We start from the raw sequence: 19,483 nt of genomic DNA on the forward strand, positions 1-19,483 counted from the left end.
AACTATTACTCAAGCAGGTTTGAGTGGCAGGTCCTTAAATTATTCTCCAATAGTGAAAACTTCTGGTAAGGGTGGATTTCATCTAAAAACATAGTACCTACCACTTGTCAGGGATACACTTTAATTTTTTTTTTTTTTTAATCAGCCAACACTTCATTTATTCCATACTCTTGATTATTTTTACCAATTAACAGGACATGGTATCCCATTCTTCCAAGTACATGCCTTGGCAGAGCAAGGACTATTCTGCATTCAGCACTGTGCATCATTTCCGGCAGCCCAGCTCCAGGAATAGAAAAGCAAGGGAAGCAAGACAGGCAGATAAACAAATCACTGGGATACCTGAAAACCCTGGAGATACTGTAGCTATTGTCATTTACACCCAAGCTCCCCTGAGGCATTCTGACAGTGCCAAATGTAGATGAAAGTAAAGAATTAATGGGCTTCTTGGAAGTGAAAAGAATTCACTGAATTATGCTTGTAAGCAAAGCAAACAATTCAGAGACTAAATCCTGCAAAGGATATTTTTGCCCACTGAAAACTGCCCCATTCAGCACAAAACACACTGATGACTGCACCCCATTTGTTCAGTGCTCAATGACACACCTCACTGAGGACTATCAGTTGTGTCATCTGTAAATTCTTTGGTATTTCACGGCTCTGATGTTGCTCCTATCCTTTGTACCAACTTCTAAACTCCCACCAAACCCGTACCACAGCATTTCACATGCAGTACAGGAGACAGAATTGTCAGCCCTCATTCAAAACATTTCATTTCAAAAGACAAAGTACAGGAGCACAGAAAGAACAGGAGTACAGAAAGACCAGAAACAAATACCTGCTAAAGATTTTACTTTAGAGTAACATCTCTGCTACCAATTAACCCCAGCTGTGATGGTCATGCAACAACACCAAGGCAGAAAAGTCCTTCCAACCCAATGGAGTTGGACCAAATACAAAATCATCTTCCCCCATCATCCAACAACAAACAAACCCTTTTTGCTGCAGATAATATTCTTCTCCTACTTCCCCATAATAACTCATAAAGCCAAATCAAGGAGGACAGATGCAGGCCTGAGCTATAAAATCCAGATTTCATTTCCTATCGCTCCCCTCCCCCAGGAGCTCAGGGGTGTTTAGATTCTGGGCTGTGGTTTAAGTCCATCTGTGTTCTTCAAGTATAAACATCTTCATTGAAACCAGACTCATCCTGCACAGCCATTCATTTAGTGAGCTCATCTGTGAGAGACACGGGCTGGCACATTTCTATGACAACCCAAAAAAAAAGGAAAAAAACCCACCAAAATACCACTAGCTTGGCACAAATTAAACATCTTTTTAAAATCCTATTGTTCCTGAGGCTGCTTTCTTTTCCTCTAGCACCTATAGCTATCTTGGACATGCTGCCCAGAACACCAACCCTCCCCTAAACTGGGCCTCCTTCCATAGGGAAACAGAAGCATTTTGTAAGATTTCCATGTGAGGAGGAATGCTCAAAGAATAAAAGAATCAAAGCAAAGGAAGTACTGTCCTATCAGTTCTCAGCTGAGCTAGACATACATATACACTCTAAAGACACAGTTCAAAGAAGGACCTAAAAGCCTGTAAAAATGTTTCCACCCCAAAAAATCACCTCTTTAATAATGAGTCCAGTAAGTTTGTTTTGTTTAAATATCTTGCTTTGGGTTAACTCTTGATAAGAAAAATTAGAAGTACCATTTTCTCTCCTGGAAGAACAAGCTTCACCATTTGAAAAATATGCTCTTTTCCCTTGCTGGACCTCAATATGGCTTTTTGCTTTAACACTAAGCCATCCTAGACACAGGCTTCAGCTCAAGCGGCTGATACACTTTCTTAAAGCAAAACTTATTTAGAAGTCCACACACTAAACCAACTCAGTGTCAGAACAATAAAGCAGCACTTTCTCTGATACATGCTGCCATGCAGAATTCATATTGTCTTTATGGTTGTTATTGCATCCCCTCAAATCTCTCACTGGCAGCTCACACAATTCATTAATTGTAAGTAGTCAGGATTGTTTTTACTAGTATGGCACAGACGCCAAATCACTCTCAGTGATTCCCAACAAGAGAGAAAGATGCTATGAGTAAAAACAATGGAATGGGCTCCCAGGATCTAGGCATGCCAAGCCACTAATATAATGCCAAAAAAATAATTCTTTTTTTTTTTTCTCTCCTTCACTCCACCTTAATTTTTTGAGATTCAGTCTCCGGCTGGACTTTGTTGAGATAGGGAACCTTTTGTGGCTTCTGCTAAGACTCCACCTGTTTGCAACACCTAGAGCTATGTGATCACAGAAATAATAAATTACAGGAATAAAGAGACTGATTTTTCTTTTTTTGGGTCATTGAAACCTCAAGTGCAACTTTGTCTACTATGGTCAATCCTTCCTCCTGGCATCATTCAAGGTTTCCCAGGCACAGATAGACTGTACTCATCAACTCAATGATTTTCATCTCTGCAGTGTTTTGACTTGATCTTTTACTCACAAGTCATCTTGTTTAATTTGCTTCAGACGTTTTTCCACACACAATTCAGAGCAGAGATACACTGCCAGGCAAAGTACTGAAATGTTCCCAAAGGCACAGATGAATGAAAACTCAGTGATTAGTGGATATAAAAGGTACCTGGCACAGATGAACAGCACAGCTCTCAGGTTATGGCTGTTCATGGTAGGTGTGAGCTCGAGTCATGCAATGAAACCACTGTGAGCTCCTGGTGGAACTGGATGGCAGAGAGACAGAAAGTGTTTAAGTCCAGCCCTAAGGTCTCACTGATACTACCAAAACCCTAGATAGCAGTAGCACAAAATGCCACAGAAATGGGCATTTCCCTTCACTGACCAGCTCTGCTTGGCCAACAATCAAATCAAAAGATGTAAGATACAACCTTAAGATTTAAAAATTCAATCAAGATGCAGTACTCTTGATTTTGGCTAATTTCTAGTCAAAAGAAAAGTGCATCCTTTCTTTTTAACAAGTAGCTATGTAAGTGGCAAACTCTATTTTTCTGTGCAGTGCTTGCCATGCCATAAAACTAATGAAAACTCAGTCTGAAGCACAGCCTAAGAGGTCACATGATAAACTATGGTAAATACCACAGGACCCACTCTGTGCTAGCTCTCACCTAAGCCTGCAGTGGGCAAGAGTCAGAAAAACAGGCACGGGGCAAAAAAAAACCAGAAAAACAGATTCTGGGCAAAACCAGAATCACAGTACAGCTGATTCTGTGTGATATCTATCACACACAGCAAGACTAAGTGTAGCACATTCTCTTCTCCAGTTTAAATCTGCAGATGGTGGGCTGCAGTGTTTATGTTCTGCTGCCCACACATGGCATCAGATGTACCCAAAGGGAACACATCACTGTCTGCAGGAGACAAGCACCCATCCATTCCAGAACAGACCACACAAAATCATTGTATTTCCAGGTCTCTGCAGGGCTATCCTATGATACACCCTCTCTCTATTAAACATATAAAGATGTGCCCCTGCTGCCAATGCAATGGCTGCAGATGGTGATCAGCTACAAGCAAAAGCCACCCATCCTTCTGCTGCACTGCACTGAATAGGCCAGCAGCTCCCTCCTCATCTCCACTGCTCACATTTCTGGGCACTCAGAAATGCACATTTTTACACAGCTGACTTTGTCCCCACAGCTGATAGGTAATAGGGCAAGAGAAAATTCGAGCTACACAGCAACAGGGCAAATATGATGGACAACACAAACAAACTCCTTCTACAAAGGTCAAGATTTACTGACAACCAGAGAGATCCTGGGTTTTTTCCTACACAGATGAGACTTTCAGTTCCCTGATGAGGAAATGAAGTGATGTGACATTAAGCAGCTCATGAATCTCTTCAATTAATGCATTCTGCACAACGGAGACTTCCAGGGAATTATCTGCAGCCACAGCCGTGCCTCATTCCCATCGCTGCGTCCCTGGGAATGAGTCACTGCAATTCCCACATTCTTGCTGCAGGCAGAGAGCTCAGGACTATTCCCTGCCTTCCTCAGGCAAATGGCTGGACTCAAACACTGAAACTACTTGCACAGAACTTTAATTAAGGTTACCAGATTTTCTGAAACTATGGGGGTATATTTACCACCAGCTCCCCACTCATCACATTGATTAGGGCTCACGCTACAGGAGGTAACATTTCCACCCATCACCTTCAGGGAGCAACTGAATAATGTGCCAAACAATCATGCAAAAGAGGGTAAAGAGGAAAAACAGAGTTCTGAGATAGGTGGAATGCCTTACTGCTTCCCAGGATATGATGGGTCAGGAAGATCAGCTTCATCTGCAACTCTTCATTGGCTCTCCCAAGCCACCAAACTCTTTACAGCAATACCATGCCAATTTAAAAGAGATTTTACCAATATTAAACTAGCTTGGAGAATACAGGGACATGACTGTGGCTGGTTTTACACATTTAGGAATACTGCAATTTTAATTAAAAATAAAAAAAAATCCCCAGAAGAGACACAAAATCTGTGTTACAAGTGTTTTCAAAACTGAGAAAGCCTTTGCTGAATATGGCTAGTAGTCTGTGTTTCATGTGATTTGCAAACTAGAAACACTGGAATTTTAGGCCAGAAGGGTGTCATTGACTAATGGGGGTTCTCCCTTCCCTCTAGAGTGTAGGTTTATAGAAGAGTAAAGTCATGTTCTCCAGGCAAGTTTGTATGAAATGATTTATCTCTAGCCAGCTGCAGTCAGACATCTGCTTGTTTTTATTTCACTACAGAGAGATTCACACCCCCCCTTATCTCCAGAGGCAGCCAAGATTATATCCAATTGTAAAGAGAAACCTCCAGCAATTATCAAAACTAAAATTTAAGAAGTCAAGTAACACAGAGACCACAGAGGCACCTAAGCCCCACCTAAGGCTGCAGAAGTCCTATTTAATGAACATCCATTGACTTTAAGGCAGAGATATCACCTTTGTATCCCGTGGTTTACACACAGATCTGCCCAAATACATTGAGGTATTTCTTTGTTTTGAGAATCCCTCACACATTCCACATGGGATCACACAGACAGTGCTCATGTGGTCAGATAAAGTTTGTGAACCCATGCCTTTATAGCTTTTCCATATTAATCTGCACTCTGGGCATATATCCAATTAAAGCCTCATGTATAGATCACTAGGTTACTAACTGGCTTGCATACTGGGGGGAAGGGAAATAACAAGCTCATGACTGCACAATTTAACAGTGCCTCTGCTTTCACTTTTACATGCACCAGTCTTTTTTAATCTATTCTTCCCATAAATAAAGAGTAATGACGCTTGCTGAAGAGCAGCTCGGGCCCCTGCATGCTGGAACACACAGTAGCTGATGCAGAATGCATTCACATTAATCCTAACTCCAGTGCAAAGCAGACAAGGTCTTTTCACAAACAGGCTACAAAAACAGGAAGCAAAGGGGGGAAACTTCACAGTGTTTGGAAACAGAGAGCATTGTTTGCACACGTTTTTCTTACAATTCCAAAATAACAAAATGGGTAATGTGAAATCTGAGCACAGCAAGAGCCTTAGATCAGACACAAAGGTCTCAAGACAGAAGCACTCTGAAGATCTCCAGGTACAGACTGTACAGCAAGAAGATGCACAGGGTAAGTTTGTTCTCTTATTCCTGCTAAGAAAATCTAACAAGCAGAGACACAACCTCCCGAAGGGTTGACGTTAAACCCAGATAATGCCACACAGCACTGCATCTTTATCTCAATTAAAGTGGGCATGATAAATGAAGAGGCATTAGGAAACACACAAGCCACCAAACGTAAACATTCCCTCCATTTTTCAGCTGTGCTCAAAGGGGAAGGTACAGAGGCTCAGGCCTCACACACTGTGGGCTGGCACAGCCCGTGTGAAGAAGCTGCCCTGGGCACAACATCCCTTGGAGATGAGCCAAAAATGCTCCAGTCACAGGCACACTGCAGCCACCAACCCAGAGAGCACACACATCCATCCAACCCCTACCCCTAAGCTGCTTTAATTCTTTCCTCCCATCACATTCTTCCTTTCCCTCCCTCCTTCAAGCCCACTCAGGCTATGCTGCACTACCATGAACAATACATAGATAATGCAGATAATTAGTGCTGCCTCAATCCCAACCCATCCCAGGTTTAAAACTGACCAACCTACACTCCAGCCCACAGGCACAGGGCATCAGGGACCTGCTCCTGGTTTTGGGTAAGCACCACCAAGGGCTGGGTGGTTTCCCATGCTGTCTGTCTGCACGAGGGAGCAGCCTGATCCACAATCAACTCCCACAACAGATGATATGATTTCACCATATTTAAAGTACATTAGTCAACCCAAGTCACCAGGGACATTTGAAATCACTTACAATAAATCAGGAGATTAATATCAAGGGATGCAGAGACACCAAAAGAAGCATAACTGGTGTTAGTCAAGAAGCCACTAGAAACATCTCCCAGTGTCAACAAATTTTTCACTATAAACACCACAGAAAGAAGACGTTGCAGTCTTCAGGGCAAATGCTGGGCTGCAAAGGCAAAGTGGTTACCTGGAAGGGGTATGTCAATATTTAATACCAAAGTGCATGTCTGGTCCTGCACATTTCATTTAATTTCAAGCTTTTCCAGCCTTATTTCCTGTTTCATTCACAGCAATCACAAAAGATTAGTTACCCAACCTTAGGAAATGTGTTTCCATTCAGACAAGACGTTGACCGTGTCTCTACTTTCACCTTCAGTAACAAAGTTGTGCGCCAACACAAGTTTTATGCTTGCTTCAATGTCCACATTATTTGATTGCAAAGCAGATGGGATTTTCACTGCCCAGACTCCACTCCAACCATTTGCTCCTCTGGGAGAGGATGAGCCTGCTCCATGGCTCTGATGTCAGGCTAATTTTTAGTTAAAAATTTAAAATCTTTCCTCAAAAGTCAGCATTGACAAAAGAAAAGCAAAAATACCAAAACAAACAAGAAAGAAAAAATTGGAGAATCTGAAAGAAACACAAGGAACAGAGAGAAAAACTAAAGTAATGCTGCATAATTTACACTTGCATAATATCTTTCATCAGTGCTCTTCCCTTCCATACAGGGGCTGCATTTCATACCAAACATGACAGGGAATACTCCTTTAAGCCCTCATTACACAGCTGGAGTGGCTATTCCTTTAGTATGGAATATCTGAAGAATTACCTGTGTTCCTGCACTGAAAGAATAAGCTGAAGCTCCTTTTCAAATTCAATAATTGTGCCACTCTAACCTGTTTACTAAAGGCAGAAGTTTACAGCAATTGCATAGATTGTCTTCTGGTTTAAACGATGACTGAATGACATCTGTGACATGACGTTGTTTTCTCTTCCTCCAGACACCCAAATAAACCTCTCTGTTCCACGCTCCTGTGGATAAGGAACACAACTGCTCCATGGAACATGATTAATCTTCCACAAGGAATCAACAGGTACCCAAACTACAGGCATGCATTTCACTGCTGAGCAGCAAGACAAGGACACAGCCAGACCTCATTCCACACGGTCCATGGAAGGAGATGGAAATCTCTGCTGAGAAAGTAAATGCTGTTCTTCAAGAACCACTGGGCCTTTCACAGTTTCGTTCCCCTCCTCCCACCTCTTTCTCAGAGCCAGGTTACTGAGCAAAGTGCTCAGATGACACAACAGCAGAGCCATCCCCAGAGCCTTTGGAGGCAGGCAGGCTCACGCTCCCATCAGCGACACCCAGAAACCTCTCAATGTGCAAGCACCCCTGGGAGCTGCAGCAGCAAACACCACTCACATCCCCAGCCACAACTACTGCAGGGCCACCAGGAAAAAACAGCTGAAGAACTGCATCATCTCACACAGATCCTCTATTTAAGAGTCCACACGAAGTTCTACTTTCAGTTTCCTACCTTCTTACAGCTCACGCTGTACCAGAGAGAAACACGGTGTTTTAAGATGCCTCTGCAGTCATAATCTTCTCAAGGGATTCCTCAATTTATGAGCTCAACATCAAGAAGTCTGTATAGTAAATCCAAGGTTTGAGAAGGGAGAGAGAACTGCCAATCTTTCCACAAAGAGGAATCACAGCATCCTGCTTTCCTTTAACAATTCTGCAAGCTCATTCTCATCCTGAACATTTCAGTGCAGTCAAGGTTTCCCTGACTTCCTCTTTATTTCTGAATTCAGTCTTAACAGCCTCTGAAGCAGGAGCAAAGTGGTAGGCTGTCAGAAGTGACTATTAGGAGAACACACAAAGCACACATGCTGCAGAAAGCAGAGACTTGCACTGATTGGCACCTGGCTCCCTGGCAGGTATTTTCTGTGCAGGAAGATTGAAGGGTAGCGAGAAGAGCGCGACACTCTGGGCCACGCTCTGCTGTCACTCACTCTCCCACGCTTCCACTCATTTTTAATGACATTTACAACCATTAACAAAATTAATAGCCATCAAAATCAGGAGGGAAGATGCAGCCTAGCAGACAAAGGAAAGGAAAATCATTTCTGCTCCAGCTCCCACCAGTGATTTATCAGGAGTATTAGGGCAAGGCACTGCAGGTCCTTGGTGTCCAACCTGAGGGGCCACCAGAGTGAACCACAGATGCACACACCAACTAAGAAACTGCAAAGTAAACATGAACTAACAGTGGCAAACATGTCAGATCTACATTTATTTCTTTGTTTTCCCCACATACAAAAACACTGACCATAAAGCACTTGGAGATGGTTGAAACCCAAAGATTACTAGAATTAAGATATACTGTCATCCAAAGACCATTTTCTCCCTGTTTCAAAGGCCAAAAATAATCCTCCTTCTTTTTTGTTCACAGGTCAAACACACATTCGTATTTATGAAAAAAACCAACACACCCTTAGTATTTTGATTAAAAAGTTAGAATCTGCTTGGCAAGTTTCAAAATCTCTTTTTTTAAAGCAGTCTCTACTGGTAATAATGCCCCTCCCTAGAAATGGATAACAAAGTCATTCAGTTTTATTCCAGACAGCAAAACCAGACTGCTCACAATACTCACTAATTTTACCACAATAGCAAACAAGAAACTCTGGTGGTACAACAGAATCCCACTACAGCAGGAACCAGCCATGGTAAGAGACACCTGCCAATCCCAAACACTTATATTGAAATAGCCAAAACAAACAGCCAAAACACTGGGAAGAAACAAAAAAAGCAATATCACAGCTTCACCATTGAGAAATACCTGCTCAGTATTGTTTGAAATGTACTGCAGGGAACACACCATGGGGTATCTTTAGGGGAAAAAAAAGGTGTTCTTTTAAAAATTGTCAGAACTGTCTCACTGCAAATGCAATTACCTAATGTTGCTCAGTTGATGTTAACTGTTCATACATAAATCAAGGCCACTTTTTTGTTTTCACAATTCTTGCCTTACCTTTAGGTTTACATCATCAGAAATCTCATCCATAAAATATGCATGGACATTCACACACTTCAAAAGACGTAGAACTTATTTCTAAGAAAAAAATGCTATCTCTGATTCTGATCTGCTGATACAGTTTCTCTTTAGGTCTAAGAAAGACATTATACAAAATATAAATGTAAAATAATTGTATTTGGGAATACAATGATGTATTCTGAACAAAGCTCTCTGATTCAGCTTCATCTCAGCTTTCTTCTAAGGCAACACTTACTGTACCTCATGTGGCATCTTTGAAAACAAAATCTTACAAAACCTAAATCCATTTCTGTGTGCTAATAAGGTTTGAGTTTTAAATTTTTCAAAAGGAGAAAAATATTTCATTTTATTTAGCCCTTCTTTAAGCACTAGAAACCCAACAAAGAAAAGTTCTTTAGTGACAGCGCCAAGCATTCAACATTCCCATACTTAATATCAAGAAATTAGTGATCTGGAGTTTAAGAAGCATTAGATAACCATTTTTCAGTCATCTTTTCTGAAGTCCTGGTAATTACTCTTTTAATCAATGAAAGCAATTATTCCTTTAAAATTTTTCTTCCATTGAGAAAATCATGCAATCCTTCAGGCACAGGAATAAAACTTTAGGGAAGCTGCAGCATACTTTGAATAGTGCAAGAACTCTTACCCCTGAAACAAGCTGATATTCTGGGCAGACATGGGAGAGCCTGGCTCCATTTTAAACCTCTCACTTTGCCACAGCCTCAGAAGTGAAAATGGCCACAGGTGCAAATATCCAGCAAGGTAACAGCAGAGGCAGCAGCACCATCTTCCTACCCCTTCCAGGAACTGGGAGCAGCTGCTCCTGCAGAGGATCCACCCTCCTGCAAACTCCAGCCACAACCACAGACCACAGCAGCACTTCAGCAAAGTTTGAGACCAAATGGGGGAAAAGAGAGCTACTTGCAGCAAGCAGCATTTTTTCCTTAATAAAACTCTATTGTCTGAGGAAGGGAGACAGGACAGAGCTGGCACAGAGCAGCAGTGATGGCTGGAGGATTCTGAGTGATGTTTTCCCCATAGATGAATGTCACAAATTCAATTTCCACCAGGACAGCGTTGGCATCAAATGGGTGACAGAGCAACAGCTTCTACACCAGTTCTAACCAGGAATAAAGAGGGAATTTTCCAGCAACCCTCTGGCTCATGGCAGAGCCATTCCAGCCACTGCAGGTCACTCAGCACCCTGAGATCTGCCAAGCAGGGGGAGAAAATGGGGCTCTGAGAGCTGGACAAGGCTGAGAGGAGAGTCAGCCATGCCCCCAGCCAGCAGCCAAGAGTGAGCTGCACCGTGATCCCTCCCTGAACCTTCCTGGCTCTCTGAACAGCACATCCTGCCATTCACAGCACAGGCAATGAATGGTAATCCCTCTCCTCAAATTACCCTCCTGATTTCAGCAGAGCGAGACCAAGAATGTACGTGACTGAGTGTACTTCCAGTTCAGATTTAAGTAATTGCAACTTGACGAGTTTCTTAAGCTCAGTTAGTAATGGCACACATCTAGCAGAAGCGCTCAAATCCAGAAAAAACATATGCCTTTTTATTAAGTTTCTCAAAAAAGGAAAAATACTTAATGTTATTTAAAAGCTTACTAAAAACTCAGATTAAAGTAGAAGAACACAGCGTTCACCATACCCTCATGGCCTGGACACCTGGCAGGTTACCTGCTTGTACTTCCCATTCTATTGGCCCTGTCCCATCAGTCATGGGACAGCCCAAGGGGCAAAGTCAACAAATCACTTTAAGTACTGGAAATGGCAGCACTGCTAACACCACAAATCCTGGAACATGAGTCTCCTTCTTCCAAAACCTAGAGAGTATTGTTAAATGCTCCTGATTTTTAAGCCTACGAAGTAAAGGCCTTTAAACTTAGCATCTGGTTCTGACTTCGTGTTTTCCTCCACAACCACAAGAGCTAAAACTTCATTCACCACTGACGTGATCAGTTATAATGTATGCTTGTCAATTGTCTTTTCCCTTTCCTGGTGTTGTCCCTGCATTCTTACATATTGTGCAAAACAGGAAAATTTTACGCAATGATTTAATAATACATTTTTTTTGGCACAGATTCCAGCCTGCCATGTTTCCCGCTCTCTTCTTCCTCAGCAGTCTGGCGGGCTGTGCACTGAAACACATCACCTTCCTGATCCAGTGAAAAGGCAGACAACAAACCTGCAAAAGGTTCAGACAGAGAGAGCACTCCCCAGCCAGCTCACAGAGATTTTTCTCAACCTGACCCTGCAAACTGTTAAGCATTTACCAAGGATGGATTGACAGGGTATGGCACAGATGGAGAAATGAAAGGCACAGGCCAGGGCTGACTCAGCCAGCACTGCTGCCAATGACACTGCATCGGCAGACGGTGCAAAAAAAGTTATTTTATTGAGTGCACATACATGCACAAGCTCTCTGGATGGATTATACATACTGAAGTATCAATCATCTTCCAACACCTGGCTGTTTGTGGAATCAAGCACTATGTTACCTGAGAACACACAGAACCAAACTGATGCAACTAGCACTGCTCAAAACACCAATAGACAAGCCACAATCTACCCAGGCAAGCCACAATCTAATTACTTCTAAAGACTCCAAAAGGCTTGAACTATTTGAGGTAGGTCTCTTTTCTCATAAATCCTATATGAGGAGATGACTAAAACCCTATTAGGTTAGCCATACTTATTTACAGAGAAGGAAATTGTATCATGTTAAACTCATCTGTTACCTAGGAACTTCAAAAGTATCAACAAATTATATGCAATAAATTGAACAGTTCCCCAACAATCACTCCTTTCTATGTACTAAATCTAACAGCTTTTTCCTCCAAAAAGGCCCCTCAGTGCACACAGTCCTGTGAATGATTTTAGTGAGACCTTCAGCCTGTTCTCCCACAGCTGCTAACAAAGCAAACCCAACCTTGCACACTGCAACATCGATGCAGATGGGACTCAACCTCTCACCTCTGAAAACCAAACATTCTTGTTGAGCTTCACAGAACCGTGAAGTGGTTTGGGCTGGAAGGGACCTTTAAGGATGCCCTTGTTCCATGCCCTGCCACGGGCAGGGACACTTTCCACAAGTCCAGGTTGTCCCAAGCCCTGTCCAAGCCGGCCTTGCACACTGCCAGGGACGCAGGGGCAGCCCAGCCTCTCTGGGCAGCACATCCCTTCCTAGGAGGGCTTCACCCCACCGTGGAGGATCCAGCAGACTCTTCCCATCACTACTATAACCACAGTTATAATGTTCCACTACCAAAAAATATACAATATTATTCAGAGCTCCAGAAAGGCCCAGCCCTGTGAGGGATGTGAGCTCCTGCAGGCCCTGCTTTGCTGCAGGATCAGGTCCCAGGGAGGAGCAGAGGCAATTTAGAGCCTCTCCCATGGGGACTATTACCACCACCTAGTTACTAGCACCACAGCTTTACTCCCCGGCCAAAAGGAAAAATGAGGCACAAGTATTTCTGAGTATCCTTTTTATTTATGTTCCTGAACATGTAAAATTTACTGGCTGGGTGCTAACACTAATAGCCCTGAGAGCTCTCACTCTGTCAATGAATATAGCTTCTGTTTTCATATTTTATATATGCTCTGTGACACATAAACACATACCTTAACACTACTGACTTATAAATATGCTTTTTAACCACTGCAGGAACTACATATGCAAAGGTATGTTTGATAGGCATTAAACAACTTTAAAGAAATATCATTTTAGGTTTTCATATGTCGAACTGCTAACTAATACAGCATAAAATAAGTTTGTCACAGCAAAGCAATATTCCATTAAATCACTAGGTCTTCAGAAAAATTTGGGGTTTGTTAATGCAGGCACATGCCTGTCTTCACTTGTGAAAGAGAATCTCAATTTCATCAGTACAGATAACATGGAGCAATTTGTTCTCAATTTGCAGAGAATTCTAAATTGTCATGGCTTTTATGCAAATTATGGCACTCAGTGCTCTTTCTGATACACCTGAGCCAAATACCTGGGAGACAGCAGCAACCCAGAACAAGCAAATATATGTACACTCAAAACGTATAGCCACCACTTCTCATGAAATGAAAGGCATCATCAGCAACAGTAAACCATAAAAAATATTCAACATAAATATTAATTTATCCTTCCATTATTATAACAAATTTAAAAAATCTAAAATTTGTTATTTTTTCATATTATTTATACATGCAATGATGGCAGACACACCAATCTGGTCACATTTCCAGAGCCTCATCAATAGTGCAGGACTTGAAGACAGCACTTGGTTTACTAAATTGTTTATTATTATTATTATAAATTCATATTAATTCTACTTGCAATCTGGATAATACCACAATATTCCTTTTTCAGGAAAGCTTTAAAAAATTTTTCTTGTGAGATTGTTTTGAAACTTTTGAGCTCTGCATAATACTTCCCACTTGAGCTAATTGTTTTTAAAGGGAAATTTAATTTTTAAAAGTGTGTTTTTCTAACTAATGGGAATCTGTGCTAAAGTAAACAATGAGTCCAGCTTGATAGGAATTTTTGCTCTATCTTTACCAAAATAAGGAAGGAAAGACATGTAATAGCATGCTGAAACAAATGCAGTAGCAGAATTGTTGAATTTTAAAAAACAATTAGAAGACAATTTTCTACTCCACTTCTCCTCTTTGAAACAGATCATTCTGCCCTGCCTCATTTAATATTAACTGGGTATGTTCTTGTCTCTAGAAGAAAACACAAATGCAGTTCCCTAATCCACTTACATTCTTGTTTCAAATGCATTTACAATTAGCCAGCCTGTCAATAAACCATTGTCCTCACACATCATGTCTGTACAGCAAAATGTTTAAAAGAAACTCAAGTCTTTTCAGGATTGCCACCAGCTTTGAACAAAACATTTACATTACACCCAACCCACCTGCCAAGGCAAAACCGAGAAATGTGAAATGGGCATGAAAAGCCAAAGTTTCCACCTCCTTGAGGGATATTAATGAGTAACCTCATGGTTTCAATAAAGCCTTATCTTCCCAGATGGGAATTAGAGAGGTCATCCCTAGGCAGAGACAATGAATCACGTATTTATTCTTCCCTTGTCTGCTTCACATACATATGTATCACCAGTCCTGCCTGCAGCCCAGGACTTTAAAACTCACTGCCCTCAACATCCACAACCCACCGGTGCGAGAGAAAGAATGAAAGGGACATGAAAGAGACACAACAGTCATGACACCTATGTTTAAACTACTGAAAATCAAATTGTACATTTCTCCTGAAGAAAAGGTTACTCCTAACCCCACCCTGCCCCTCCCAAAAGAGAAAAAAAGTAAGAAATATTACATTTCACTTTGTTTCTGTATTTGTTTTTACTATCACTGCCCCTCAAGCTGTGCAAGGACAGATCTCACTGGTAAAAAAAAAAAATTAGTAAGGGTGCTACACTTGAGTTTGGTAGGTGTTTATAAAATAAACATTATTCCTCCCATGGGGGAGAAAGTCAAATTCATCCCCAGGCAAGCTGCTGTCTGACAAACAAAGTTTTTAAGTGTCAAAATTTCCTACTGGGACTTTAGCATTTACAGTAACAAAACATAACAGAAAAGAAGCTACAGATCTGTATTCACTTTCTCCAAAAAACCTTTAACCAGAATGAAACCCTGGACATGATGCGAGTGAAACTGTAATGGTGACACTGTGCTATATTTAAGCAATTCTTTGAGAAATGAAAACATGACACAAACAACGGAAACACACACACATCAGATGAAGTCCTAACACCTACAGTTATGGGACTGCCCACAATTAATACCTTTCTGCATTTGTTAACTGGGTGTATATGCCAATTCAGAATACACTTATTTTATTATCATTATTTTATTAACATGGACTTATTATAATTGAAACAGTCACTTTGTCATCATGTCAAAAAATGCACTTTATAGAGAACATTATTTTTTTCCAGTCACTTTTGCTAAAGTAAGATGGCCTAACAGTTGCATTCTTGCATAGCACTTTTGCTACCAAAAACTATCTTGTCAGCACAAAAATTGTAGCTAAATAAACAACAAAACTGGTTATCTCTCAAAAAAAAGTAGGTTGAGTCTCATTATTCAGACTTATATATATGGGCACATACCATGTCTATTCATGGAATAAACTGTAGATGAATAATCCATACACAAACTAATGCTAACTTCTATATTGCAGCCCAGGGACTGACAAGTAAGAGCTTGTGGGGAGAATTTAATTCTAATGTATGTTTCAAGTGACAATAAAAAGGACATAAAGTGCCTAGAATCAACAAATAACTTATCCTCTGTACTCAGGGACGTAATTTGCCAGATCTGGATTTAGCTGTCATTACAACTTTTGCTTTCAAATGCAAAACAAAGTGATGTTATTTTCCTGTTCAATTTTATTCGTGTTATACAGAATGCAGTAAAACTCGTCATGCCAGAGGATTTGCAAAGGGATGATGTGAAGGTTAATTACTGGCTGCTCATAAAGCATCCTGCCTGTCGAAAGCCCCATGTGTAAAAATGACCTTGTTATCAAAGCTGTTGAGTGCTCCCAACGGCCACTCTCAATGGGCAGAATGGATATTTTTCTGCAGCTCTTGAAAACCAAATTAGTTGCATTCAAATATCTACCTCCAGTTTGAGGAGGTTTTGGCACTGTGCCTATACCCCATTTCTGTAGGGGGTGGGTGTTAAACTACCAGAGATTTTGCTTAAATCACGCATTTCCAGCTCGAAATGAAAAAGATTAAATGTAGGTGTATCACAGAACCAAGGTCTGAAAGATACCTGCTAAACCTACCCACATAGTCAGGCAACAAGTGAATGCAGATCTTATCCTTGTGCCCTAATTACCCCCTGGAAACCAAAGACACTACTTGAAACAATAAAGCACAGGTATTTCTGTGATCAACCCTATTTGTAGGGTGAGTTAGCACTGGGAAAAAATGATAAGGCACAAGACCAAGCACGAAGAGCACTGCTCAACAAAATGGAGCCTGCAATGCTACGCACAATGCTTTGGTATCTTCTTGCTATTTATACACATAAAATAATTAGGAATGAGAACACCTCAACATTAATTAAAGCACAGCCCCACAGGACTTCAGAAATCTTTTCAGAGATGGTTTCTCTGGTGACAGCTTTGCCAGCGAGCAGAGTTTGACGTGTCCTGTAAAAACACAACTTCATGCCTGGTATTGCCACATTGCAGAGAACAACATCTGAAGCGTGATCATGCCTCTCTCTACCCCTATCCTCCTCCTCGGCTTGGAAATAATCAGCTATGGATACTGCCAGGAAAATGCCTCATCTCCACTAATATTCAACTCCCCCTCCACAATGATGGTATCTCAACACAATGAAGAACTGCAAAAACTCCTCGTGCTTGTGTCTCTCAGGAGCTTTCTCCAACAGCGCTCGACCAAATCTCACTGCTCCCTTTAAGCAGCAGTTCTGTCGACCCCCCCCCCCCCCCCCCCCCCCCCCCCCAGAGCAAGCAGAGATGTCATTGTGGCACAAAGGAGAGCTCTGTGAGAACAGGCAGCTGGCCTACCTGAAGGTTAAAGTAGCTCCCACTGAAAACCTGCTCTGAATACTTCAGAGCAGAGCATGATGCAGAAGAGACATTTACACACACTCTGTCTGTGTACCAAGGTGTGAAAAAACCCAACCTCCGAGCACAGCACAGGCTGGATGAAATCCATTGAAATTCACCATTAACAGAAATCTACACAAAAGCCAATCCACTCTCTCGTATCAGTGTCCTATAGGAAGGCCAGAATGAAGCCATTGAGAAAAATGAGACATTTACATATAAATCAAAAAAAGACAGAATCCAAGTGCCGGCTGATTAAAGATCAGTGTAAAATATATTTTGCTAATCGCTTATTAGATAAAATCTGTGTAATCACTCTATATACTCCACAAATAGTCAAATAACATTGGCCATTAAATTTTAAGTCGGATATGAAAATATAAATCATATTTTTCAAGACTGCATCCGTCTATAGTACATCTTCTGTAAGGCTGATATCACCACCTCGCATTTTTTTCTCTTGCATCATTTTCCAGCAGGAAGAAAAACCCTGAAGGAATCTCCATATTTTCCAATCACATTGCCTGTATCCGGGCAGGTTATGTGACCGCCAAAGCAGAGCCCCCAGAGCAGGCCTGAACCACAGCAAAGTCCGCGCACAACCCGAGCCTCGGCTCTCGAATTTAAAGCATCCTCCACCTCCCTCACCTCTAACTTGGCCAAGGTGCCAGCAGGTATCTGCCCACTTTGGTTTCGGATACAAAGGGCTCGGAATGGTGACTGTATGTCGGGGTCGTGTTGAGAGGGAAGGATTTTTTTTTTTTTAATAAAGCAAAAAAAATTCAACAACAATAATAACAGCAATAGTAGCCTTGCTCTGAAAATAATAACAAAAAAACCCCAACACCGAAACTGCAAAAATAAACATCCACAGGCTTACGAACAAGGAGAAAAAAAAAATCCTTTCAGGATTTTTGCCGGCATTCCGGAACCCAGTGGGGCCGATCCCCCCCTCGCCCACCGGCGGTTCCAGCCCGGCCCGGCCGCCCGGGGACTGAGGGCTCGGGCATCCCCCGGGCCCGCGGATGCCCCGCGGCGGGGCCGCCGGAGCCGGGCGGGCTCTTACCGTGGCCGAGGCGACGCTGTTGTCCGCCAGGGTCAAGTGGTGCGGCTCCCACCGCCGCAGGAACTTGGAGGTGAGGATCTTGCTGAGAAACGTCCGGGGGTGCCGGATGACACACACCTGGATGTCCCCCTCCTGCAGCAGCTTGTACCTCATGCCGTTGCAGTGGAGCAGGGCTCTCCGGCACGGCGCGGCACCCATTTTATTCCCCTCGGGAGCGGACATCTCGCCCAGCAGCGGCTTGCTCTCCTCGGGCTGCCTGCGGTCGCTGCCCCCGCCGGAGCCGCCGGTGCGATCCATGGCAGCCCCGCGGGCCGGGTCGGGGGTGGCGCTCGGCCGCCCGCGGGGAACGGTCGCTGCGGCGGGTAGAGACGGGTACGACCAAAGAAAATAAAATTCAAAATAAAAACTATAACCAAAAAAAAAAAAAAAAATCCAACCCCACGCGGTAGATGGAAAAAAAAATGCACGCTGAAGAAAAAAAATAAAAACAAAACAACAAAATCTGTCGGGGAAGATGGGGGTAGGGACTGAGCCGCACCGAGGCGAGAAGGGGGAAAGGGAAGCGATAAAATCCTTATTCAAACTTCCCAATCCGCCCCCGGCGGGTCACAGCGCCGCGTCCATGCTGCCGGGCGGGCGCCGGCCGAGCGGAGGGTCGGCTCCCGCGGGGGCGGCGGACAAAAGCCGGCGGTGGTGGCGGCGGTGGCGGCGCGGGGGGCTCCTGACGGCGGCGGCGGTGGCAGCGGCGATGGGAGCTGCGGGGCGTCCGGCAGCGGCTCCTTCCTTTCCCCCGGGGCGTGTGCGCGGGAGCGTGCGGCGGCGCGCGTACATGTATGTATGTATGTGTCTGTGTGTGTGTGCGGGTGCGCGCCCCTGGGAGCGGGTGTGAGTGAGTGTGAGCGTGCCTGCCTCTGTGTGTGCGTGTCTGTGTGTGCGGGTCCCCACGCGCGCCGCCGCCGCCGCGGCAGGAGGAGGAGGAGGAGGAGGCGGCGGGAGCGGCGAGGCGGCGGGAGCGGCGGGCGCTGCCGACACAGCCCCTCTGCCGGAGCGGCTCCGCGCGCCGCGATTGGCCCCGCCGCCGTCACGTGCCGCCCTGCCTGACGTCAATGGCCGCGGAGCCGCTCCGGGCAGCGGCGGCCGCGGGAGGTGCGCGGGAAGCGCCGCGCCCCTCACGGAGCCGCGGGATCGTTCGGGCTGGAAAAGACCTCTGAGATCATCGGCTCCGACCTGCGAGCGAACGCCGCCTCGTCAGCCCCACCGCGGCACCGAGTGCCGTGTCCTGTCTTTTCCTTGAACACCTCCAGGGACGGTGGTGCCAGCAGCTCCCTGCGCAGCCCGTTCCGATGCCCAGACACCCTTTTTGTGAAGAAAT

The 19,483-nt window shown here is 43.6% G+C and overlaps 1 protein-coding gene across 1 annotated transcript in view; it reads right to left on the reverse strand.

Annotated features, from left to right (window-relative positions):
- The window catches only part of CMIP (c-Maf inducing protein), a 130,326-nt gene extending 111,220 nt beyond the window's left edge, over positions 1 to 19,106 (reverse strand). Inside the window, exon 1 of the mRNA XM_074550810.1 lies at positions 18,112 to 19,106. Within this exon, the coding sequence (XP_074406911.1) occupies positions 18,112 to 18,408 (297 nt within the window). The 5' untranslated portion in view covers positions 18,409 to 19,106. The remainder of the gene's footprint in view (positions 1 to 18,111) is intronic.
- Between the last annotated feature and the right edge of the window lie 377 nt (positions 19,107 to 19,483).

This window comes from Zonotrichia albicollis, chromosome 13 (genome assembly GCF_047830755.1).
Source record: "Zonotrichia albicollis isolate bZonAlb1 chromosome 13, bZonAlb1.hap1, whole genome shotgun sequence".
In the NCBI taxonomy this organism is placed as follows: Eukaryota; Metazoa; Chordata; class Aves; order Passeriformes; family Passerellidae; genus Zonotrichia; species Zonotrichia albicollis.